Source organism: Pelecanus crispus, chromosome 6 (assembly GCF_030463565.1).
Source record: "Pelecanus crispus isolate bPelCri1 chromosome 6, bPelCri1.pri, whole genome shotgun sequence".
Lineage (NCBI taxonomy): Eukaryota > Metazoa > Chordata > Aves > Pelecaniformes > Pelecanidae > Pelecanus > Pelecanus crispus.
In genome coordinates this window covers 69251986-69279204 of record NC_134648.1, presented here as the reverse complement: position 1 = coordinate 69279204, position 27219 = coordinate 69251986, and the positions used below count along the sequence as shown (strand labels likewise).

Genomic DNA, 27219 nt, shown 5'->3' with positions numbered 1-27219 from the left:
AGCCTGCTGAATGGATCACTGGAAAACACTGTTACCCTCTGCAAAATTATCCACGCTTCAGCAAAACATTTAGTGGAATTATCTAAGGATCAAAATTACTAAATGTTCCATGAAGACCTTGGATTATAGTGCTGTTGTGTTGCATCAACAACATGGAGGTATAAAGTATGAGAAAAAATACCCTTCTTAAAGTAAAATGAGGATTGTGCTCTCACCTGCCCCATTACTATATCTCCAAGTAATCAAACGCGGATATAGTTTTGCTGTTTGTTAAAATGAAACAGTTCAGGCAAAAATAATAGCTTCTGCTCCAACCCAGTGTGACCAAATCCAGCAATGCACACACCAGGCAATCTACTTCATTACTGTTTTAATAAAAAATGATTTCACGGATTCTTTTTTTTTTTCTTTCCCTGAGATGCCAGCATATTGGTGATTACTTAGGATCACAGCAGTGCTCATTCCATTAAGCAATGCATTTCACAAGGCATCTGTGATTTAGACGTGCAATTCTGCAAAAGGCTTGATGCTGCTGTGTATTTCCCTGGAAATAAGAGGCCCAAAGAACAGGAAGCACAGACTGGAAAGTTTCCATCGACTCAAACACCTATGCAGTTTGAGGATTGAGATCTTGGGAGCAATTCTCTGCTGGCACTGACATGCAAATTCTGCCAAACACCACAGAACTGACTAAGGGGAATTTGCTTTTACCTGCATAATTGACACCCACCAGATGCACGCTCCTATCATCCAGGTGTGAAGTCCAGCCGTTGTGCCATACACCATGGCAATAAGCAGCTCAGATTTGTATTATCAATAGAAAGGTGAACACTGAAGCAAAAAGATACTACTTACCTCTTTGCCTTCACTTCAGAACACTATCAGGCAAAACATTCCCACCATCCAGAAATCAGTGCAGATCCTCATGGCAGGCATCATCTGCTGATATGGACATTTGGCCACATCAGAGGAAGCAGCTTGGTTATTGCTTGTCAGCCAGAATAGTGCAACAGGTCTGAGGAAAGCAGTCTCCAAAATAAATTCCAGGCCACAAGGGAGTATTTATAACCACTGTTCACTGCTGCTAGTCTCTTTTTTCCATTTCTCAAATGCTCAATACCAAATCAAACTCACCGAGAGAGGTGTTCTTCTTGGATCAACATACATTACTGCAGATCTGAGTCAACTTCTTCAGAATATAACCATGAAGTTCCCACTGAAGTGTCAAACACAGCAATGCCTTTATACTGCATTTTATTTCATTTAATTGCAAGGCAGAATGCAAGAACAACTCCAAATTCAGATTTTTTTTTCTAGAAAATCTGCCTGGTTTTTACCAGCTTAGCTGGGCAAATCACAAACGTTTGTGTTGACCTTAGTACCTGTTTTACAGTCTATGGGAGATTAGCTGCATCCAGCAGTTGAAGAATCCTCGTAAAGAAAGAAAAAAATTCATCTTTGATAAACAAACATTCTGTTAGCATTCCAGCAAAAGCATAAGAACCTTACTGAGGAAGGTTGATTGATTATGTAAGGCATTGATTCCTGCCACACATATTTTTCACTCCACAATACAGATGTTTGAGAGCCAGAAATCCAGCAGCTGCAGTAACACAATACAAGAGAAGTTACTATAACTAGCAGACAATCTGATGCCGAATTTGAATTTTCTTTCTTGCACCCTTACAAAAGCATAATTAAATACTAGGAGGTGAAAGGAAAAAAAAAAAATCTCTACGTATACACTCCAAATCCCTCCACAGCAGTATAAAGCAAAATTCAAGGAACTTAGTTGGGAGAAGATCAAAACAGAACCTACATCAACCAAAATTGACAGCAATACTGTTAAGGAGAAAACCACCACAGAAAACCAAAGCAACAGTCTTAATTTACTGCTGAATCTTTCAATTCTGTTTCCTTCCTTTGCCTTCCTTGAAAAGTGCATGTTTTATTTATGATTAGAGGAACTTATCCCTGAAGGGCATGTCTCACCAAGCTGATCTTTTAGGGGACAAAGTAAATTTAATATGAACTTTGTCTGCTTCAAATTGCCAGAACGTTAAATGAGACCATATTCTTATATCAGGTTCTTTTATCCAGTTGCTGTGTCTCAGTTATAAAGGAAGGAGCAGGCTCTGCTGCTAGAATTAGGAATGGCTTACTTTCACTCGATACCTCCTTTCACCATCAAAGACTTCTTACAGGCAAAATAATAATAGATTACAGAAAGACAGGAAAAGCTTCTTTTACTGATAAACTAAGCCAAAGCTCTGCAAAAGAGCTGAGCCAAAATAGTTAAAAATCCATGTACTTGCCTTTGTCCAATTTCATCCAACACAGAATTTCAAGAGACAGATCATTTTCAAAGGTACACAACAGATTTTTAAAATAACAACCCAACAAAAAAATAACCCCCACAACAGCACACACACCTCTAACTCTAAAAACAAAACCTCTTGCTGTGCAAGTTTCCAAGCACTCATAGTTCTTTACGCAGCTGACCTAAAACCCTTTCTAAAACCTACCCTAGACTTCCTGGAACAACTGCTGGTCAGCTTAGGAACACCGTCCTTGAACAATGCACCCAGACAAGGCATGCTGCTGTTCCACCACTGGCGATCACACAACAGCCTTCTCCTCAGCCCAGGCTGCACGTTACCAATATGGGCAGCAGACATGGTCTCTAGAGCAAGATCAAACTTATATTTAGCTCAAAGTACAGACTTAACAAGTGGCTAGATGGAAGGTGATTAAGCTTCACTGGAGGATGGATGTTTGATTTAATTAGCACAGTTTGCACCTATCATACCTAAACAAATGTTACAAGGTTTTAACTTCTTTTGCTCCACACCAAAGAGATGAGTATGGAAGGAAGGATGACAGTATTTTGCTCAGTACATCAGTTCATTTGTTTCCTGCCTCCAGCAGATGAAAGCAATCCTACCGTTGGCTGATGACTAAGTAGTTCAAGGGGGGGGGGCGGGGGGGAAGCCAAAGATTAGTCCTATGAAGCTGGCCTTTCTGGAGCTAATCAAATCTTATTTGCTCTAATTTGATCCTTATTAGACTTTGCAAGGAAGATTTTCCTCAGGCCATCTAAAAAAATTCCTTCTTCCTTTTTCATTGTCGTGCTGTTTGTAGGAAGAGAATACATTTACATACAAAGAGCAAACTATCTCCAGATTTTCCAGCAGCCCTGAGAGGCTGTTTGCATAGGAAATCCTCTAAAAGAAAAGAGAGCGGGACTGAGAACACCTGCTCATGCCCGAAGTGCAAATTTTTGTTTAGTTCTTCCTTCGAAGGTTTGTTCATCCCATTAAAGAACTCTTAAAACTTGCAAATTAAATTAAGTCCCTGCCAGGACAATCATGCTGAGTCAAATGCTTCACTATACAAGGTAATTCTCTAAGTAACCCTCTAGCTCCTTGCATCAGACTTTACTTCCAATTTTCTCATCTTTATCACATCAACCTTAAGTTTTCCTGGCTCTATCAGAACTAAGTTAACACTCAGGTGTCACAAAATGACAGAATGACAAAAATGGAAATGCTTGTCAAGCTACAAAGTTTCTTGTGGTTGCTTCTGAAGAGCCAAGACAGCCCAGGTTTTGCATACTGCTTCAGTCACAGCAGCAGAGAGTGGACACAACAGCAAGCAGGCAACTCTTCCCCCCAAGGACCACAGACGTTACAAGACTCCACTAGTATGGAGCTCCAATTTAATACGCTGGGGCATTTAGTACTGTTAAGGCACCTCTCACACAAGCAAATCAAAAGCAGTTCTTCCATCATGCAGGCTTTCCCATGTTACACAACTCTGAGAGGTTAGATCTAAGGAGCTGAAAGATGACAGCTCATCATATCTCAGACTTCTCATCTCAGAATGGGGCACAAATACTTCTGGAATAAGGAATAACACAAGTAAAGAAAATACTCAAAGTGTGAAGAATGAAATCAAGCTCAGCTCTCCAAATGTGAAGGACAAACAGAGGAAAAAGCGCTTCCTTCTGAATCTTACTATTCTGGATGCAAGTACGTGCTCACACAAAGTCAGGTGCAAAAGCTAAGCCTACAGAATGTATTCTTGATATGGTAGCATCTCTTCTACCTTGCTGTCCAACTCCCTGTGCAGAAAGAAGCAGGTGAAAATTAGGAAAAAAACCCAAGACCACAACACAAACACACTATCTCTCAACAACAGCAGTGATATTGCTGGAAACCCGTAGTGCTGGGCACTAATTAAACACTGCTCATTAACCAGTTATTTATAAAAAGCAGTTGTTCCGCAACACAGACACAGAAATGTCGGAGACATTCAAAGGTCCCTTCTCACCAACCTCTTGCTCAAAATGGTACCAAGGCCAATATTAGATCAGGTCAGCCATGGCTTTACCCAGCTGAATCTTGAAAACTAAGGATGGAGTTTCTGCCGTTCCCCGGGATGGCCTGCTCCAGTACAGCACTACCCTCTAGTGAAAATTCCCAAAATGAACCGCCCCGAGCTGCAGCTTGAAGGACATTATTCTTTATCATATCATTTGTATTATGCTGAAGAGTTTGCCTCTATCACCTTTGCAACACCCTTTCAAACAGGCTGCTACGGTTCACTGTTATGTTTACATCCAGCTGGGGCTGCAAGACACAAGTAACAATTTTAGAGGTTCTCAAAAGATGTGATTGTAGCTTCCAGCTACTGCAAAGGTTAATACCAATGCAACGCCAGTCAAATAGAACAAGACCACGGAGCGCTGAGTTTCTTCAGGCTCCTCAGCTTTGCATGAGTGCTGAGTGACAGAGGGCAGATTTTAAAGTCCTCAGTAGCATTTCGTATCATGATCAGGAAGGCAAGCACAGATCCACTGAGGCAAGAGACTTCAACAGTCAAAATTCAAGCATCCCACTACTACTCACTTGCACACACACACAGTGAATGGTGGAGCCAAATCACCTCAAAACAGACCAAAGCAAAAGTTTGGATGGCCACACAGAGACTCTAAAACACACTCTCTAAAATGAAAAGTCACAGTCCAGGGCAGACTCAATGCAATTCCTGTAGCTATCTTTCAGCCATCGTACCCGGGGCAGAGGAACATCTTTCAGTTAACAGAGATTCGAAGCTTGGCAGCACAGATGAAGCAAACGAGATGTGAGAGCTGGTCTTATTCCTATCCCTGCGGATGACGGGTTTGTGACCGTGCCCCATCCTCCTTCCTAGTCCCAGTTCTAGTCTAGTCTAGTCCCTAGTCCCTCCTTCCTAGTTCTTGTGCCTCAATAGAGGGGATGCTCTTCTGTATACAGACATTGTCTCTCATTCTGTGTGCGCGCAGCAGGATAAGGCCCTGATTCCAAGTGGAATCTTCAGGCACTTCTATGAAACAAGTAACAATTCACTACTGCAACAACAAAACATCCCCGAGACTCCATAAAAAGCACCAGGTATTTTTCCTTCAGTAAGTTATTAGTATCACACAAAGTGCAAACTTCTTTTTTTCCCCTCTCTGAAAACGAACATTTCTTAGGCTTTGAAGCATGAAATAAGTAAACCCCATAGAGAACGGTATTTTTAGCTTCCAGGATCACATGATGTGCCAATGGCTTCTGCCAGGATCATCAGTCTTGCAAATTTAAATTGATTGAAGTAATAAGAGTGCTTGGCAAACATACCAAGTTGAAATGTTTAAAAGGCCAAAACTCCTAATCAGACAGCATGAAGTAAATGCAGTCCTCTTTATAAAACTCCTAAACAATTCATATTAGCAGTGCTGGAAAAAAGCTTACTGTGTTGCAAAACTACAAAGCATTTTTAGTTTTATTTTTTAATTTTATCATAACCAGTTAATTATTTTTTGTCATCACTGTCCTTTCTTTCCAAGTGCTTATACAAATCGGTCTCAACCGCATTAAGAACTAATTAATTCAGTATCGCACAGTAATTTCTACTACAAACAAACAGCTGGATATTTGGGATTATATATATCTCCTTGCATTATTCTTATCCTGGATGGATGTGCAACGCAGTATGCAAAACAGGCAAAAATATATGATGAAATACTCTTACAAGCCTGGATTTATACTGATCAAAGACAGAACAGCCAGAGAAAAACTTCAGAAATCCTCCTCAGTTTTGGCGTGGGGTTTGGTTTGGTTTTTTTTTTATTGTGATCAGACATTAGAATAAAAACCCTATGGACAGATATCTTCCATTCCTATGGCCAGCCAACCATCACCATTCTGACTTTAGTTGGGAAGTCCCCACCTGCTGAGCACCCACCAACACACAAACATCCCTCCTACAAACACTAGAGTGGATTAAGGGCAAGAAAAGCTCAAGTAGCTGAGGATGACAGAAGAACTTGTATTGGTCAAAGTCAATGAAGTTACAAATGAAAATCTGCCAACCTGCATGGTTTTCTAGGATTTTACATTTCTTTTTGTTTTAATGTTTTCATGCTCTGCATATGATGCACTGATTGAAACACACAGCATGTATTTGGGGGAAAAAAAAACCCAAACAAACAAACAACCAACACATGGGCTGGATTTTCCCACTTGCACCAGAATAAATCTCCAACAGTTCCAGTAAAATCTGTGGGTTTCCACTGGGGTAAAACAGGTGGAAAGATCTCCCCTAATTGCCACTGTTATTCTTGAATTACACTGGTAAAGGTAACTAGAAGTCCTCATCAAGGCTGGTCCCTTTTTATTTTTAGAATGTGAAAAATCAAAACTTCAGAGATATAGCCTGTCAACTAGAGCACATAATTATGGTCAAGTTAATTGCTAAAAGCAGGTGACTTACAGGCAAGCTCCACTGACATGAGCTTGAGACAGGACACACACCAAGGATAAGGTGATAGAACAAGCCTGTACACTACAAAACAGTTGGCATTTGCTCACGTGACTAAAAATAATTGCACTCCCTTTTTCATTGATTGATATCTATAAATATTCACTTTGAGCCTGAAATGACTTTCCCCTAAGCAAGAACTGACTTATTTATGTCCAAACATGGGAGGCCGGGAGCCAGGCACAGTGTCCGAGTTCACAGCAAGCTTGAGGCAAAAATCTTCACGTTCCCTTGCTAAGACCCAGAGACTCCGAGACCAGCTACAGCCAGAGACTACCTGACTCTCCAAGGATTTCTCATAGCTGAGAGAAAAGTAAACTGACTGCCATACTATGGTTTTAATACCCATGCATTAAAATTATACTACATATGTCTTGGTTTATACATTAAATGTTAGACTATATCATAACGTATATTTGTATATAACGTAATACAAAAATAAAGGAGGTCAGATTAAGTAACCCTAACTATCCCTTCTGGCCTTAGAAACATCTATGAACCATAAGGCTTTAGGAACACATACACAGAACCAGGTGATCCAGCTGCCAAGCAAACTCAGTTGAGGGGGTCTGACTAGACAAGCAGCTCCCTGGTTCAAACATTTCCAAACTCTAAGGATGCCACCGGTGGTAGCAGACAACCAAGTCTCACGATTCACAACGAACAGATGGCCTCCAAAGGAATTATTAGCCAAACACGGTTGCCTGTGATACTGCTGGGTGAAACTCAGCAACCTTGGAGGTCCTTCTCAGCCTGCATTTCTGCCAGGAAATTCCAGTCCTGGTAGGATTGCTTTTCTCCAATGGTATGATGGATACCTGCAGCCAGCAGGTAAGCACCAAAAGTGGTAAAGGTTGAGCAGAATTTACACCAAAGGCATTTTAAACTTCTACTTCCATGTTTCATCTCAGTAGACCACAAAGCACACACATGAAGGAGACTTCTGGAGCCCAGATACTGGAGAGAAGAGAATTCCTTGAGAAGTGGCTCCAGAGTACAGCTGTTCTCACAAAACCTCAAAAAGATCTGAGGATCAATGACATCTAGGAGGCTCCACTACTTGTTCATTTCAGGAGCTATCAAAACCTCTTCTCCCATGTGCTTTCCAGCCAGACACACTTGGAAATTTAGATGCATTAGACCTGGGTGAACTAGATCTCAACCAACTAGTAAGGAAATCCCAGAGAGGAGAAAATTTTTATTTATCTACCATGTTTTCTTTAATGTATGGCCAATTAATGAGGGGAGTAAAATCATTAATAGCCATCTGCAGAGCTGGAAGAGTACAGAGTACTTTCCATCTCCCCTTCGTAGCCACCCCAGGAGGTTCATCTGTAAGTCCACAAGAATTGCAAGAGCTATTCTAATGTCTGTGTTACATTTGAGTCACTCAACACTCCCCCCAGCAAACAATTCCACCAATTTGATTTTATTATGCTGCTCTTAAGCAAAACAACAACAAAAAGTCAGACTGTAGGGATAGCAGACTATCCTTTTGTTCAAAGGCAATTTAAATTCCAGGTTACCACAAAGCACTCTAAAACCGATCTCTGTTTCTGTAGTATTTGGATATCCAAGGGGCTGGACAAGACTCTCATCCTGGTTATATCAGTGTAAACCTGAAATAAATTCCTATGCTGTAACAGAGTTATTTGTAAGCAGTTACTTCAGACTGAACCCAAGCTCACAAATGGCCACATTTCACATCTTGGAGGGGAAGGTGACACCTTCACAAAGAAGTATTAAAAAAAAAAACAAAAAACCCCGCATTTTCAACTTGAACAAACCATGTGTATTCTGTATTTAAAAACTAACCTGACTGTCCACAGGAGCTTATGTGTCAGATGCTCAAAATCTGTGCTATAGACTCCAGCAGCCTTCTGAAAAGCATCAAGACATAAGAACTGTCAAACACAGACAGAGCACCTAAATATTCACTGATCTAATTTTGATCTCACTCATGCTGGTGTAATGCCATATTTTTTTTAATGGAGAGAGGATTCATCTAGTTGGAAGATTACTACCCTATATTTATTTCTATTTTTAATCACTGAGATTAATAATTAATGTTACATGGCATGTTTAAGATAAGAACATATTGCTGCTCTAGAAAAACTAATAGAGTAGGCTTTCTTGCTTTTCCAGATAAAAGAAAATAACGAAGATACAATCTTCTCCAACTTCACAAACAATCCTGTCTTCCTGTGATCACTAAATTAACAGTGCTGCTACCACTTTGAAAAAGTATAAAACATTTAACATTATTAGTCAGCTGTTTACTATTCTACAAAAAAGAACTCAAACAAGCAAACATACTCCACAACGTGGCAGACAAAACTTGAACGTATCCCAAGCGGTCTGCTCTCCCAGTTTGATTCTTTCCAGTTTGCAAGTTAGGACCTGCAGAAATTATCTACCAAAATATAAGCAAAAGAAACAGTTACAGGCACAGTGCTGACAGATGAGTACCTGCAAATAAGTACAAGCCAAGATCACTTTAGGTACCAGTAAGACAGTCTATTTGCAAGCAGATTCAAACAAGACAAAATACTGCAATGGGGAAAAAAAAAAGCCCGAGGGCTGACTTCCACAGCCCTGACTCAAGGCAACATTCCCATTACTTTCAAGAGTTTGTGGCAGAAGGGTTAAGGCATCCTTTCGCCAACCCAGAGGTGCAAAGGTCAGCCTTGGTCCAGATTTGCACCAAAGGCTGCATTCCCAATTAATCCAGCTCTGAGCAGCTCCTTGCTCACTCAGCCCAAGCATTGAAAAGCAGCTGTATATAATATTACCCACTTCATAACCTCATTTGGTGAAGATTAGAGGCACCACTGTCTTTAACCTCGCTCACCCAACAGGGCATAACGTTTGGGAGAACTGCCACCATAGCCAAAATCCCCCAAAATGGCTGAAGAGGGCAACTCAGAACTTTCTTCTCTGCTCATCTCGCACGTCAATGCCAGGCAAGTGCAAGTTCAGATTTATGGGCTGGTTGCCCTTCTCGTCTGATCCACTCCAAACAGACAACATTTTATTTCCTCTCCTTCTTGCACTCGTATGCTTTGATGGAGCAGACACAGATGCCTTTGCATCTCCACCATTGGAAGATCTTTCAGAGCGCAGTGCTAAGCTTCTGATACTCTCCCACACTTCACATTAAGGGCACATTTATAAACAATATACAGAGTGTTAATAAATTGCTAGTTATGTCTGTAACAATCAAAATCAAAAGATCACCAAATAATTTGTAAAATCTGTAGTCATCTAGTGATGCGCTTCCCATCACCTGTTTCTATTTCTGTCATTATAATAAAACTAATCATCCTGACTGCCCATACACTAAATTATTACTCTGTTTAGAAATGGAGGAAAGAAACATTTCTCTCTTGGACATGCCCTGCAAATTACTTCCCCTGTTCTCAACACCCCTCCCTGCCACACTACAACTGACAAGTTACATGTGATCACAGTTTACCTACAACTTTTTCCTTCCCACTAATTACAAGGATGTATTTACAAAAGTCAATGAAGAAGCTGATAAACACTGACACACCTGCTCCTTAACCTCTTCTTTCTGTAGCCTACTCTCTCAGAGCAGTACTGAAATCATGAGGACATCCCCACAATCTTTTACAGGTAGACATGAGCAAGAGCATCCTGGTATCATTTTGTCAGTGCTGGTTCAAGGCCTGGTGGCATACTAGTGCTTAAGCTAATGGTTGGACTTGATGATCTTAAAGGTCTTTTCCAACCTAAATGATTCTATGATTTAAGCTGTGGCCCCATTCAGAGCCCAGCACGCACAACAGGGCTTATTAGGGCCAGCACAGCGCAGAGCTGCCACAGCACCATGGTTTCTAACTGGGAGCTGCCCGACATCCACATGGGTCACAGCATGAGCAGAGCAAATTCAGCTCTACCCAAAGACTAAACGCACACAGCAAGAAGCTAAAGCCACTCACTCTAGAGCCTTTGGCTCGGCCAACAAAGCAAACTCATTAATTGCCAGTGCTGTACCTCTCCATCAATCACAGGACCCCTAGGACCCCGCCGAAAACTCTACTCAATATCTGATCTTAGCAGAGTTAAATGAAGGAAGCTTAACTGATTAAAAAATGCCTTGGGACTACTCTTTTTCTCAAGCTATCTAGGCTACTCAGCAGCCTCTGCCAAAGCAGAGAAAGTCAGCTCTAATCTGCTGTCCAGCTGCAGAACTGGGGAGCTTCCCAGTTCCCATCAGCACAGGATCACCAGGCAGCTCCAACCCAGCCCTCTCCGGGCACTGCAAGGAGTGGAACAGCACTGCGAGCACTCAACGCAACTCCATGCACATAGCCCCCGACTGCCCTTGTTATGCAGTTTATGTTTAAACAGCACAGAAATGGGATAACTACTTTCACTGATAACATTCAGCATCTCTCTTCTCAGAGCTCTCTTATTAGGGCTCTCAGCCTGGTTTTTCCTGTCATGCTCCTGGAGGTCAAGAGCCAGCCCAGAGTACCCAGCAGCCAGCACTTGGGTGTAAAACCTGCTCAGATGGCCTCTGCTCTCAAGGAATCTCTGCAAACCCGTAAGGCAGAAACAGGAGAGAACTTCACAAACCACCTTCTGTAGGTTTGCAAACACTGTCTTGTTATCAGCCACTTCCTTGCACTTATGCTTCTGAAAGCAAGACTTAACTTTGTATTTTACCTCCAAAGCAGAGCAGAGTCCTCCAATCCGGCAGCATTACATAAATGAGTTTCACACCAGTGGGGAGAGCCTAATAGATTTTGTAGGTCAGTGATTCTGGCAGACATTTCTCTAAAGACTATGTGTTGAGTTCGAGGGGAAAAAAAAAAAAAAAACCAAACCTATCCTTCAACTAGTTTTTTGAAGGCACGGTCCAGTAAAATTTAATAAGAGTGGGGAAAAAACAGAAGGAGGAAAGAGATTGATTGATTTGTTGTAAGCTGATCTGAAAGTGTTTTGAAAATTCAGGGCATGTGAGGACAAAATAAAAAAAATATTCTAGCAGAGAACAAATCAAAAATAAAAATAGCAGCAGTGGCTAAGAACAGTTCTTCAAAGGGATGTCAGACTCTACAATACCTTGCGCAGTGACTAAAGAGGCTTCATGTTGTCACTACATGGCGATATTAAAAACTAGTGTTCATTTCTTTGGGGAAAAAAATAAATAACAAAAACACATAGAGCAGAATAATAAAAAGGCTGCTTTAAATCCTATTAATAAAACCCTGGGGCATTTTTCCTTGTTCAATGTGCTCACCACAATGTCAAATTCTAATTTTCAACACAGGTCAGAAATGTCGTAACTGGCAGCACAATGGATGGCACGGGTGACAAAAATAATCTCTAGGAACTTAGCCTTTAAAATAAACAAACAGAACTGGTAGCATTTCTTTATTGCCTTTTTTTAAAGCTAAGAGTTACACTGAGCATTACATTTGCTAACAGACAAACTTTTATGCTTTATATGAGTCCTCTTGCTCAGCAATGTTTTCTTTCCCTGGGCTTTTAAGGAGCCAAAATGTCTGAAATGACTGCAGAAGCCTCTATCTCACTAACCTGCAGAACAAAGAGGGAAACTTACTTTTCCTTCTCTGGGCGCCATGACATATTTGTGAGCCTAATAACTTCCTTGCAAAGTAGATAAAATATTAAGTATTATCTCCACATTACACCAGCAAAGAAACAGACGGCCAATAGTCAGCCACCAGTTTTCTGCAAGTACAAAATTAACCTTGGATTTATTATTTCAAATAAGAGATGATCATCATGCATATTTTATAACATTTTCTGCAGCCTTAATAAAACAACTACATTCTCTCAATTTTTTAAAACTGCAAAGTGTTCACCACCATTATCTGCGATGCTCTACAGACCTTTACCAGTAGCTGTGGTTCCAGAAATTAATCTTTTATTCATTGAATTTCAGACTAAAACCTGAAACTGTCCTGTAGAAGCATTTTATGCTTTTTACTGCCAAAGTCCCAAAGGCAGGTGTACCCTGCGAGACTCCTGGCATCCCAGTACAACCTCAAGAAGTAGCCAAACAGTATGAAGCTAACATAGCCTTCCTCCCAGGCTAGTATCTTATCTGTGTGCTGGAGGGAATTATGAAATAAAAGATGTGTTAGCTTCACAGGATGCTTATTCACAAATAGGCCAATGCTTTGTTTTCTTTCTCCTCCTCTATCTCCACGTATATTGGGGGGTGGGGGGGACCTGACTCCCAAGACGTCATGGGAGTTACCCTCATTCATCAGCTGAAGAGCCGTATCCAAAGAACCAGCAGCAACAGAGACAAGCAATTCTACAACAGCAAAATGGACAAAGTCACCTTCCTACAGGATGGTGTCTTCTGGCCAGATTCTCCACTGTCTAAAAAGCAATTAGACAAGTTCATGGAAGAAATAGCCATCAAAATACTAAAATATACATACACCAAGAACTTCCGAAGGCACAGATCAATGAAGGATGGAAGCACACCAGGAACCTGGATTATACGCTTCTCTGAACGTCTCCTATTGACCACTGTCCAAAGCTGGATGTGAACTAGATGCATCTTTGATAAGACCTCAAAAATTTTGTGCAGTACATCTCATCTTCAGGAGTGAGCTATTTCTACAGCTTTCCCACTGTGGGAGAACCAAGAGGGCCCCCTTCTTCTGGCTGGCCACCTGTTTTTATATGGTCCCTCAGGGCTCCATGCATTTCACGCTCTCTGACTCCTGGTAAGTTTGCTTGGATTTGGTCAATAGATTCAAAAGTTACAGGGGGAGGGAGTAGGGACAGAGATACGATGATCACATAAGCCTTGTTTCCTTAAGAAACCAGGTTAAAGAAATCAACAGATGACGAGCTACAAGACATTCTGTAATCTGCTTTTAAAGCACTGAGGAATGAGGTGCAAAGTCCTAACAGGGCATATGAGGGTGTGTTTGACAAGGAGCAAGTGCTTACATTAGGCAAAACAGCATCATCTTTAAAAAATTATCCCATGATAAAAGAGAGACCCAGCAGCAACTCCAAAGAGCAGGAACCTGCTCACTCACATACTTACCACAAGGCACAGGGCTATTCTTTACTTTCTAAATCATCCCTTTTACTCTCTTCCAGACCTTTAACAGACTGCTACAAAAATACCATAAATTATAGAGTATGAATGATGTCAAAGCCTGCTCTCAGAGGGAGGCTGGGAACAGCAATCATGTATTCTTCAGTTTGGGAATACAGACACAATTTTTGTTTATAGCCTATAAAAAAAGGCTCTGCACATCAAAGGCAGCAAATAAATTTCCTTTCAGATCTTCCCTTCAACAAGCCCACTCCAATGCCACAGACACAGGGAAAGAAGGGAGACTGATAGGATGAAAAGGGAAAGTCAAGAGCAAGGAGAATGGCTTAAGCCACTGAAATACACAGCAAAAGCGCAAATGCAGAAGACCCAGTATCTACATACTCAGTTCAAACTGCACGGTGGTATTCCAGCTGGCTTCCAGAGGGACCTGCTTCTGAATACCTGAATGCGACAGGAGTTAATGACCATAACCCTCAAATGAAGACCTATGTGCATAAATATTTGGCAATTCAGGCTGCTCTAAACTACAGCACCTGTCCACAGTCCCAAGTAGGGAAACAGAAAAACGTGGGGAACATGAACAAAATGAGATGACTTGTTTTACCCAGCCCCACACCATCCATCACCCACAGGGAGGACGTGAAGGGCAACAGTCATTAAACCCCCCGAGGATTCTCCTGATCTAAGGTGATCTTTTGCCAGGTAACACATCATCAGGACCACTTCACCGGGGTGGAGAAGCAGAGGAAATGATCAGAACCTTGATGCTGTTCTCTAGAGCTGTGCTCATCAGAAAGTCCTAAAAAAGGGGCTTAACTTCTGTCTACAACTAAACCAAAAACATCCTCAGCTGTGAACATCCCACATCTGGGAGCAGCTTTGGAACTAAAGTAAATCTGAACCCAGACAACAGAGATCTGTCCCTTACTATTATTTGTACGGCAAATCTGAGATCCCAGCTAAAATAAGAGACCAAAACCCGCATCTGTTAGTAACGTGCACAGTGATAAGATTTCTTCTACCCTCCATTCCCCTAATGAGGGTAAATCTGAGAGCTGTACCTCCCATTTTGTTTGCCTCCTTAAAGCAGTAAACTGTAAGGAATGTCTGATCTCCACAAAGTGCTATGAAACTTCACTACCCTGTATAAATGTTTTATACCAATAATAATTAAAAGGCACATTTTCAGAGAAGTGCCTCTAAAAGTTATGCATACAAAATTTGAGAGCGCTGCAGCTAAGTCACATGTACACGCTCACCAGAGCGGTATTTCCAGGCATCTGCCTTAGAAACTTTGGCTCCCAGAAGAGCCACTGCTGCATCTGTGCACAGTGTGAATACCAAAGTTTAAGCACATTCTCTAGAGTCTGCCCACATACAGACATCTTTTCTTCTAGCTGACTTCTTGAAGCCCATAGCCAAGGATGCCTGTCTTCACAGGGATGCTCAAAACAGTTGCTCTGAATTCACTTCAAAGCAGATGCACGCAAAGACGCTGCACAGACCGTAGCTAGAAATAGAGTTGCCCTAATTTGATCTAATTAACCTCCTTTCCAGCACTGAATGTGTGGAAACAAACCGGATGCATTGGAAAACGCAGCTAAGCGGCCTCTTCAGTGCTTTTGCCTGCCGCAGCGCATCTACAGGTGAAGTACAACCTCAGCCTTTCAGGCTGACCCTCCGAACAGCCAGCGAGGTCTGCATCTGAGAGCAGATGGCCTTCAGAAGGCATTTATTCCCCAACCCACACCTCCGTGAAGACACTAGGTCAGGTGACAGTTGTGCACTTAACTGCACACTGAAGTCAGTCCAATGCTCCCTGCAAGCGTCGAGCTTTGTGGCACACAACCACAGAGAAATCCGTGCCCATTGCCAAAGGGACCCCCAAGAAGAGTGACAGAAGGCAGGCCTTGTACTGGATGAATCACCTCGACAGGACACATATGGCTCGGCACACCAACAACAGCTAAACTGTGGTCTTCAGCTGAAAAATGTCTTTTGTTCCTTCCTCCAAGGTTCTTTTTTCAATGCATGTGAAAAGTGGCACTTCTTTAGTTATTTTCCAGACACTTCACCAGTCTGAATTTTTTTTCTCAGAAGAAATATTCTCAAAATGTTTAAAGTTTTCTTCTTATTTAATTCCTCACTTTTTTTTTTTTCCCCCATTCCATCCCACCCTGGAAAGAAGCAAGAATTGGTAGAAAATTAGAAAACTTCATCAGATGTCATCTTCTTTTCAATCTTCCTAGTAAATGCTAAGTTCAATCATTTTCCACCTGCTCCTTGTGCTACCAGCCTCACTGAGTACTGAGAACTGAGCAAGTGCTTTCTCACATGCAGAACCAATCTTTCTCAGGTAGAAGTCAAAACCGTGGTACAGAAACACCAAGAAGAGTTCACTTTCCTACCATCCATGCTGTCAACATTGAAGAATTTCCTGTAGTGGAGCACTGCGAAGCATCCCACTTGCACACAAGCTGCTACAAATTATAGCCCCTGTAACACATCACACAACAGGTTATTTCTGGCACTGCAGAGAAAAACCCCAATCTGCACCCACGCAATTCCAAGGCTGCAAACTCCACATGGCAAGCTTTGTCTAGGAAAGGATTAAAAAGTCCCAGGATTTAGACGTATAAAAGAAAAGGGTCATAACAACTGCACTATAACAACTACGCCATCTTAACTTCAAGATGCCAAATATAAATCACACCATGCAAACTAATGCAACCACTTTTCTGTCTCAGAGCACTCTGACAGAGAACATGTGTTCCAGTCCTGTTTCACGCTTATCTTACACAGGCACAGCCACACGCGATTTCAGTATTGTCCTTAGACATTCAGGTATATGATGCCCATTAGCTGGAATGGACCTGCACAGTTCTGTTCCTATGAATCATATGAAAAAATCAGTTCCCAGTAGGAAACTATTTTTTAGTGAAGTGCACAGCATCTCCAACTACCCCATTAATAATAAAGGTGTGTGTTACCCCTCATCAAAAATGTCCCCCAGAAGACTAAGCCTCTGCAGGAAGAGAGATAGCTGCACTGTATACTGCTTCAGCAGGCAATTGCTCAAGCAATGCTACTTCAGTGCCATAAACAGCCACTTCCCAGTCATAATGCAAGCACAAAATGCCCAAAACAGGAAGGAATAAAACTGGAAGAGTGGCCGGGTTGGCCTCAAGCTACAATTTCTTTCTCACTCTGGATGGAGAGATCACTACCAGCTCTATGACTGGTCTAGTAGTGGATTTGGTGGAACTGTTTTGGTGGAGTCGTATTGACCGATGAACTGCCATGCTGGTGCTTGCCTCTCCCTTCCTCCCGCCGCCAAAATGTAACTGGAAACTTAAATGAGAATCAAAACAGGCATGGGAGCTCTTCAGCTTGCATCAGATAAAATAGACTGGACAGCTCTGAGACAAGGAACAGCTTTAAGATTGTCAGAAACAGCAGGAAACATCATCTTCCACCCTAGACCTGAACCCTGCTCCCTTGCCTTAGCTTATAAGGAAACCAGAACAGGAGCAAATCAGCTCCTCCTTCCTTGCCTCTACAGAAGGACAGCAGAGACACCTTTCTCACTCCCTCACTCTGCTACCCTTCATACAGGCCAGTTGAATGCAGGAAAGAGCAAGTCCGTTTTATCAACAGTACTTGCAAGCGAAGTCTAGAAAGAATCAATACGTTTTTAAAGTATTAACAGACAGGTCCTCTTTGTGTGGCAGATACACTGAAAGCCTGTGAGTTGAACACACACTGCATGCCTTCGAATAAATTCGCTGTTGCCACTCAAAGTGCCTGGGATGCTCTCACTTACAGCTCTGCCATCGCTGCGTAAGCCATACCCTGGGTATTAGCTAGGCATAACGTTACAGATCCCATCTTCGTGCAGTGCAATCTGCCATTCTGCAGAGGGCCAGCCCAAACCGTAGGCCACCAGGGAGTCCCGCTTCCCCTTACTGCAAGAAAAAAGATTTTCAGTCTCACTGTAGAGCTGGCCCACTTACTTTTGGTGAATAATTTAACCAGTCAGTTCAGCACTGCATTTTTTCCCCCCCACCCTATTTGCACATTTGTCACAAATAGACAGAGACCTTTTTTGCAGGCATTTTCATTATTCATTATTGTGATCATCCAGCAGCAGGTTTGTATGAAAAAATTCCTGCCACCAGTTGTTCAACAAACAGCAAGCCGCAAATTCACTTTTATGGGTGAATTCCCATGCAGGTAGCTGAGCATAAGCCCATCAATTTCCAAATGTGCAGAAGAAATAATTGCAAACTTTTAAAACCACTAATAAAAAAAGGAGTGTAAGCATGGGAAAGCCTGCTCAGAACCATCTGGCAGTTTGAAATATTATTTTACCATATTTAACCAAGACCAGAGACGCATGGGCCTGCCTGAGTGGATGAGGAAGACAACGTAAGGGAAAGAGTGCTGGAATAAAATAAGCGGTATGTCTTCCGTGCATGCCAGGAGCTCATGGCATACCCAGGTCATTTCTTGATGAGCTATATGCAGCAGCAACTATTTTAGGAAAAACGAGAAAAAAAGGCAGCATGGAGCTGCATGCTGCCTTGATAACAGCAAGTTGAGTGAACTTAAAGCCACCTCAGGTGAATCGGTACGAGCGAGGCGAAGCAGCAGGCTGCAGGAGAGCCGTGCCACATAGGAGCACGAGGCACGGCACGGCCAGGCAGCGAGGAAGCCTTTCTGCGAGAAGGGTAAATGAACACAAGAAGGCAGAGGAACTGAAAAGCAGGCAGAGAGCACATGTAGAAAGCTACCAAGTTATTGAAAGCACCTCTACCAACCTTAGCACCAGGCCGGGTTCAGCGCAAGACCTGCTGTGCAGTCACCAGCGGAGAAAGAGGTCACCCCATCAAACATTATGGCTTGTTCTGCACATTCTCTGGCAAATTAACACCCCTCCTTCCCACCTTACTGTCTCAATTTCCCTCGCCAAATAGGAGTAATTTTTCTCAAAATTTTGGCAAACTTCTTTATGAGGCATCTTTAAAGCTTGGGAAATAATTCTTATTTAGATACGTAAGACTGGGAAAGACTTTTTGGCCATTAATTTCAGCCTTCTGCTAATTTCCAGCCTTAATTTATTCATGGCCTGTTCAGGCCCATTTGTCTGTGTGCCAACATGCCGTTTCAGTTTAAATAACTCTTCTTTCCTACACTTCCCTGTTCATTCTCCCAATATGTATTTGGAGCAGCAGCCATGTTCCCATCTTGGCTAGCCTACAGAAGCCAAGCTCTGTCAATCCCTTCTTGCAAGGGTATGCTGGTCCCCACAGTGTCCTTCCTGATTTTAAATTCGTCCCTGCTGCCCTCAGTTGTTCAGAGATGCACCCGTATGCCATGGCATACTCAGGTACTGCAGTTTGATGGCTCAGCTCCCCAGAGATTTGACTCAGAGACAGAATCAGTCCCTGACAAGGCCAAGGACTGAACCAGTTCCCTCTCCTGCCAGCTAATGAGACCCCTCATCCTCCAAAACACAAGTAAAAGAGAGGTCCCACACTCCAGCCACAAGTGCAAGGCTGTCATACTGTCCCTTCCAGCACAAACAGAAATCCACACAAAGCCTGGCCCTACTCCACTAGAGAATACATACCCAGTCTTGCCAAAATTAGTGGGCAAAGGAGCATTTACAAAATCTGTTTTGCTGAAAGAAAATACTTCATATGTTATTGCTTACCAATGCTGATACACAGCCATACTTCCCCCCCCCCCCCCCGCCGAACACAGAGACAAGCCTGTGAGGAAGAAGCAACTACAACAGGACTGCATCCCATGCCATGACATCCACTCGTGCCCCCAGACCTGGTGGGGAAAAAGATTGGTAAATCTACAGTTTGCAGTCCAGCCCCCACTGCAGCACACCCTCCCTAAAAGAAGGGCCGGGAATAACTCTCCTATGGAAACTCCCTGCCCAGTAGGGAAAAGAAGGGCTTTGAAATAAAGCTCATTCCAGCCCAGGCCTGCATCTGGAGTCCTTGCAACCCAAACCCTATCAGGCGGTACAGGAGCAGCTGCCACAACTGGAACAAGCTGAAGCAGCCCTGAGACTTCTTCAGGTCACACAGAGCCCGATTCAGACACCACTGCCTCCCTCCCAGACCCTGTCAAACACAGCTCAATGAAACCAGCCTCATCCGCCAAAGATTTCAAAGCACCTTTCCTCAACCGCTCTTTTCCCAGTCTCTCCCATTGTGGGTGCTCTGCACAGAGAAACCGAGGGCTCTGCGAACTGCTGGAGAAGCAGCTGGGTGCCTCCAGTGAACGGCCAGAGACACTGCTCCTCTCACCAGAAGGGACAAGCCACCAGGAGGGCCCGGTGTTCAGTAAGCACAGAGATGATCTGGGTTTGCCATGTGATTCGTACTGCAGCAGAGCTGCTGGCACAGCTGCTGCAATAACCAGAAGAAAATTCCCTCCAATATTTCGGAGTTAGATTTCCCCTCCAACAGCCTTTCACTCTGCTCAGAGAGCCGAAGTGCCAAGCCACTGATGCTGGCTCAGCGTGCCTGTAATCCCAGTGTTATTAAGCAAAGCAATTAAGCATGGACTTAACTTTAAACACACTGTCAAAGCCCAGTGGCTTAGTGCAAGTTCACACTTAAGCAGATGCTTAAGTTCGTTGCTGACCTGAGGCTTAACTTACCAAATTAAACCACAAACCCTTGCTTGAGCTTTTCGAGGGAAGTAAAAAAACACAAAGCTTATTCTCATCAGCCACTGTGCTAACGTTAAGGACAGGTTCAGCATGTCTTCCCAGGTGCCAAGCACCGCTAAGGACACACACTGCTGTAAGGGCTTTCCAGCTCCCTGGCAGAGACGTCTGATCATGCAGCCGCGCCAGAGGAGTGGTCACCCGGTGTCACACTGCGTGCCCAGGAACAGCCGAGGGCCCCGCTGCTGCACAGACACGAGACAGCACCCTCTGCTTCTAAGAGCTTACACAACTCCAGGGTTTCAAGGCAGGTCTGAAGGAGAGGAGAAGGGGAGCTCGAAGCAGCACGGGACAAGATGCAAATGCTTAAAAAGTCTAGCAAGCGCCTGCTGAAGATTGGCATTCATGGCCTGCTGCGGTGGGAATCAAACCCTCCAGATCTGACTGAGACGCACCAGAAGGGTAGAAATAAGCTTCACATATTAAGAAAGGCTCTCCAAGCATGATGAAAAACAGAAGGTGATGGCCCGTGTGAAGAGCTAGGAGAACAAATGCAGCCACTGCATTTTCAGTACAGTTACGCTGTTCTTGTCCAGGCCTGAGAAAACAGCATTACAGAAATGCGGATCTGCGATGCTGAGAGCCAGGACAAGACATAAAACTTTGTGGATGGTGAAGGGAGCTCTAGCAAAAAGCCATTACGCAGGCGGAAACTGCTTGCCTTGGAGGTGGACTTGGTGAAGCTGATGAAGATGAGAGATAAGAAACTTCGGCTGGAGCAGTTTTAATTCAGTGGAAGGCACAGAAAAGGTGTTAGGACAGACATGACGGAAAGGAACTTTGTAGTGTGAAAGTAAAAAAGCTTTCAGTACTGCGATGAAAGGCAGATGGCATGGCAGTGGGAAAGAGTCAAAAAGAAAGAAAGAGAAACAAAAACTATACATACTCTTAAGACTGGAGACACTAAACGTAATTGTATTACTAGCAAAAAGAGAAGAATGGGAAGTTATGGCAAAGATCAGGAGAGGGAATAGGGCTTCCCACTGTTTGTATAGATGGAAAAGCTGGATCAGACCAAATAGAAACGCACACATTGAAACGTGAAGCCAAGGGGGTCACGAACATGGGAGCACCATCTGCGGCCCCAGGTCAGAGGCTGGAGCCTCTGTTCTACACCAGCCAGCACTGTGCCCTGGGAAGTGATGGAGTAACTTGGAAGAAATTTACTCAAGAGAGACACAGCCCCTCTTCCTTCCCCACAGGAGCCAGAGTCCTCATACATACTCTGTACATTTTAAATACAGGTATTGAGGGATCAAGCCATGCATCCAAAGGTACAGCATGACTGGGATCAGGAAGAGCCCTCTTCATCTAAGAAACAGGTGGGGGGAGAAAAATCCCCATCGTATCTTTCTCCAGTTCCTGTGACTTACCATGCAGGATATGGGTTTTTTTTACAATATACATGGATGCAAATACCACACCAAAATACATGCTTCTGCTTAATCAGATGGCTGATTAAATAAATAAAGTATCTTCCTTCTCTAACAGCTTGCTTTTTTTTAAAAGATAAATAAAATTATAAAAGTGCCTGACTTAAAATTAACAAGAGAATCATCATATGCACACTCCCGAGTCTGAAGTAGGTTAGTGCACACAAATATAGAAGATGAAGCAAAAGTCTCTAGCAGATACTGCAGTTCTTTGTAATAACAGCTCTTGAACACTACAGATCTCTGACACTAGATTTCAAGACTATTTGTGACCAGTCTTTAGCTTTCACAAGCAGAAACCTAGGCATGATCTCCTGTTAAACCATGGAATATATGCCAGTCCACTAAGGGAGGGATGTAAATCACCTGCACAATTCACAGAGTCTTGGGCTTTTTTTGACATTTTCCAGGACCCCCCAGGAGTGAGCAGAACAGCAGCCACCCACCCCCTGCCCTCACCTTCCCTCATCAGTAGAAATCTGCCTGTCCCTAGCTGGGCACAGCAGCCTGGGGACAAAGAGGCGCCTCAAGGCAGGTGGTGACCATCAGCAGGCTGTCATCACCCAGATAACATCCCCATCTGGTGCCTGGCCAGCTCTCTGATCAGACCCGGGGGATACCCAAGAAGCAGACAGCACAAAGCCATCCCAGGGACAGCAGCTCATCCTCAGCTGCCCTCTTCCTCAGGCACCCTTCAGACCCAGGCAGGACCAAGGTGACGGTGTAAGCAGATGACTGCACATGCTACGGACTCGGGCACAAGACAGGACAACGGTTCCACTGCCACTGGGGAGGGGAGGGACACAACCTACCTGAAATTTTGAGCACACTGCATGCCACCAGCACCCTGCTATCCAGCAAAAGGCACCAGCGTTGTTCAGTTGCACTAAAACTCTGGATAATGGTGACAAAATCATGCCCTCACCAGAATAAACTGAGACATCAACTACATTAATAATCAGTTGTACAAACTTCCCACCTTGAGTGTGTACATTTTCACTGTGCTGTAGCTGAATAATTAGCTAGCGGAAGAACTGTCAAAAGCACTTTGAAGCAACACCACTGAAGGCAATACTTCAACCTAAACACAGGAGTGGAGTAAGATCTCCAAGCCAGGACCTCCAAGATTGACTCTCGCTGCCTCTGTGCCAAGAGGCTGTGTATTCAAGATGCCTGAAGGATGCCTGTTTTTTCCCTAAGTAGGGGCAGAACATCTTCATGAAAATCCTAACACATTAAAGCACTTTATAAACCCAAAACACGCAGCCACGAGGATAAGCAGTCATTCGCCAACTGCAGGCACTCCAAAAATGATGATGATGGTTCCAAAACTTATAAGACTGCTTTAAAAATCATTCATAGTTTAGAAGGGGTGCATGCTTTTCATTCACCTGAGGGCATTTGAGTGTTGGGATACCTCTGGGTTGCGCACTTCCAGTTTTCCTCTTTAAGCATGATGACCACAAATTTTGCTTATTTTCTTCAAACAGCAAAACCTGACATACTAATCACTTTTTTTTTTTTCCCCCCTCAGCACCCGGTCTACAACAAAGGTACAAAAGGCTAGGAGATTTGCAATAAAATCCCAGGAGTCAGCACTTTTGAAAGCCTTGGCCTCTCCCAGCATTTATCTAATTTTAAGCAGATGCAATCTGCAGCATCTGCAGAACCTGGTCCTGGACTAAGAAAGCTTTTCTTTGTCCGGGCAGTCCTCTCCTGGCCTCCTTGATGCACCTGTGCACAGCCACTTGCATTGCCAACACTGAATTCAGGTCTGCATTTTGACAGAGAGTGGGAGCGTTGCTGCAGACTGAAAAATTGCATTCTGCCACTGAAGCAAACTTGCGACAAAGTATTAAGCCAGCATCCTCATCGTTCTCTGGTAAATCTGTAGAGATCCTCTGGAGCCACTGCAGAATTTGGGACACAGGGCCCACCTAGCTCAGACTTAAATAGTCCCTGGACTGTCACGCAGCCATTCCTGCAGATTGCTCTGCGCTTCTTCCCAACTCCTCTGACTACGGACAAACCAAGTGACCTCACCAAATGATCATAACACCTGCCATGCTGTTAGCATACTACAAATAGCAGCTGAATAAAACCACTGGGCTTGACTGTCTGCTTTTCCAGTTGACCATTACACAAAGGAATTTTTTTTTTTTTAAGTGGTTTCAATGCATGGCTTTCCTCTGTCATAAAAAGCCCACAGACATGCTTGTCTGATATTAGCAGTTTATTAATTGTGTTTGGGTTTATTGTTTTTATTAGAGCTGAAGAGTACTGCACTGCCTGTTCTGGAAAGCAGTTCTCCTCCTCTGATTCCAAGGGGAGTTTAAATACGCAGAAGAAAGTCTGCTCCTCAGTGCTCCCCTCGCTAAGGTGGGGTTTTTTTGCCTTTCCTTCCCCCCCACACACTTTGCCTCCATTCCCCTTTTGTTTTTTAAGCTGTGGCACGTTGTAGGGTTTGCAAACTGCAAAGCAACTATTAGACAATAAAACCCTAATGCATCCATTTCCTCGGTGGTAAAAATGAATCATTTCTTTCATTAGCCTAACTTTCCCCGTTAAATAGCTCTACAGAGCGCTGGGACAGCCACAATTTCAGCGAAACCCGCTACGGTTCTCCCAGCTGCTAGAAACCCGCTGGCTCCTAATTAAAAACTTCAAAAGCAAAAATAGTGGATTTCTGCAAGGACCAACCGCTTTAGTTTCAGCTGCTTCTTTTAAGGAAGAAAAAAAAAAAAGGCAAAACAAAACAAACAAACAAAAAACCCAAACCAGCCCAAAACCCACACCAACACCAAACCCCTAAACCACAAATGGTCTCATTTTAAAATGGCACGAAGGAAAACCCCCTCGGCAACTCCCCACTTTTCTGGAATAATCTAGTTTTGTGAGGAAGATGGATAACCCAGGAGCTTCACGCCGAAGCGGCCGCCCCGGGGGGGACCCACCGGCACCGAAACTTTCCCGCTGCCGGCGCGGAGCACCCTGCGAGCAAAGCCTCCCCCACGGGGGTGGGCGGGGGGGCGGTGTGTGTGGAAACACAAAAAAAAAAAAAATAAACCTAAAAATGACCGTGAGGGATCCCCGCCGCCCTCCCGAGCGCTGGCTGCAGGATGGAGCCGCGGGAGCCGAAGTTGCTCCTCGGCCGCCGGCCCCCCCCGGCCGCAGAGCCGAGGGCTCCTCAGGGGAGAGCCGGGCAGGGAGCCGCCCTCGGCCCCCCACACGCACCCCCGAGGGGTCTGGGGGCGTTTTAGGGGGGGCACGGGCACCCTCGGGGCTCTGCCGCCATCTCCTTCTCCCCCTCCTCCACACGCACGCACACACACACCCCGCAAGGGCCGGGAGAGGCGGGAGGGCGCCTTACTTTTCTGGCTGGAGTAGCCCGGGTAGTATCCATAGTAGCCCGTGATCCGCAGGATCCTGTCCTCGATGGTGGCCACGCCGTTGGGTGCTGCCTTCCCATCCATAGAGGGCGGGAGCCGCGCGCGGGGCGGCCGGGCGGGACGCCGAGCCGAGCCGAGCCGGGCTGGCAGGAGAGGAGGAGGAGGAGGAGGAGGAGGAGGAAGGCGGTGCGGGCACGGCCGCCGCAGCGTGCGGGGCCGGCGGGGCGCTCGCTCTGCCTCCGCCGCCTGGTGCAGGACGGGCTCCGCAGCGCGGCCCGCGCCCAGCCCGGCCTCTCCCCCCGCCCAGCCCCGGGCGGGAAGCGGCGGCACCGGAGATGGCGGCGGGGGGTGGGGGGGGGGTACTTCTGTCACTTCTGTCGTTATTTAAAGGCGGGGTGGGGGGGCAGGAGGAGAAGGGGGCGGCGGGCTGGCCCCTCTGGGCCGCTGCTGTGGCGGGAAGGGGGTGCGAGGGCCGCCTCGGTGCTGCCGGCGGGATGAGGGGGTCTCCTCAAAGCTGCGGGCCTGCCCTCAGGCGGCTTTGGTCCGTGTGAAGAAACCCTGGCATCACCCTGTTCCTGCCAGGCCCCCCAAATCACAGAACAGAACCATAGAATCGTTTAGGTTGGAAAAGACCTTTAAGATCATCCAGTCCAACCATTAACCTAATATTACCAAGTCCACCACTAAACCAATTAAGGGGAGAGTAGCAATTTCATGTTTCCTGGCTCGGTGGCTGGATTATTTATAATGAAAGTAAAAACTAGGAATCATTAAGGTTGGAAAGGACCTCTAAGACCATCAGTCCAACCATCAACCCAACACCCCCATGCCCACTAAACCGTGTCCCAAAGTGCCACGTCTGCCCGTTTTTTTGAATCCTCCCCAGGCCGGTGGCTGCCCGGCAGACATGGTTGCCTGCGGCGTTGAGGGGGGTTGCTCCGGCTTGCGGGAGCGCTTCGCCTGTGCGCAGGTACCTCAGGGCTTGACATCGGTGAGGAAGATGTCCTGAAATGGTCACCTGCGAACCACAGACCCGCAGGTCCAGATCCTCGGATCTGTCCTCCCAGGGGCTGCCCACAGACGTCAGAGAAAGGAGAGAGGCCAAATTGGCCCCAGAGGACTCCGAGGGGGGAAGGTGTCACTGCTGCGTGCTGTCCATGTCCCACCGGAGGAGCCCATGGCTCCCTTGGCCTGTCACTGTCCCACGCTCCAGGGAAGCGCAGAGGAGAAGAAGGGATATCTGCCCTCTGCCACCCAGGCAGGTTGTACACCGGCTCTAACTAAGATCTATCCATAGGATGTCCTCTAAATCTTTGCCTGCATTTGAAAAAAGAGGTGAGAAATTCACCATTTGGCTTTGCAGCTCATTGGTAAAAATAGGGCTTTGAATGACTGGACTTTTCCTGCTGCTGTTACTTGTTATGCTTCCCTGCTAGACTGAAATCATTACCCTTTTTTCATCCAAGATGTATTTCTATCTAGTAATCTACTCACTTTTTTCCAGCCCTTTCACTGTTTTGTGGCTCTTTCATACCTTATCTTCACCTACTCTTTTTCTGTCCAGCCGTTTCCATTAACTGGTGCATGGGGAACCCGGTCAAGCCATTTCATATTCCTTGCTTCCTCCTCTGTTCTCCCTTCTGTGCTTGGCTAAATAAGCTCATGGCACAAAACAGCCTTTTATGAGCACAAACAAATAATAGATGTATTAAAAAT

The 27219-nt window shown here is 44.6% G+C and overlaps 1 protein-coding gene across 2 annotated transcripts in view; it reads right to left on the bottom strand.

Moving 5' to 3' along the window:
- The window catches only part of SLC35F4 (solute carrier family 35 member F4), a 125871-nt gene extending 100284 nt beyond the window's left edge, over positions 1-25587 (bottom strand). For both annotated transcript variants that reach the window (XM_075712821.1, XM_075712822.1), the window contains exon 1: positions 25485-25587. In XM_075712821.1, the coding sequence (XP_075568936.1) occupies positions 25485-25587 (103 nt within the window). The remainder of the gene's footprint in view (positions 1-25484) is intronic.
- Positions 25588-27219: the final 1632 nt, after the last annotated feature.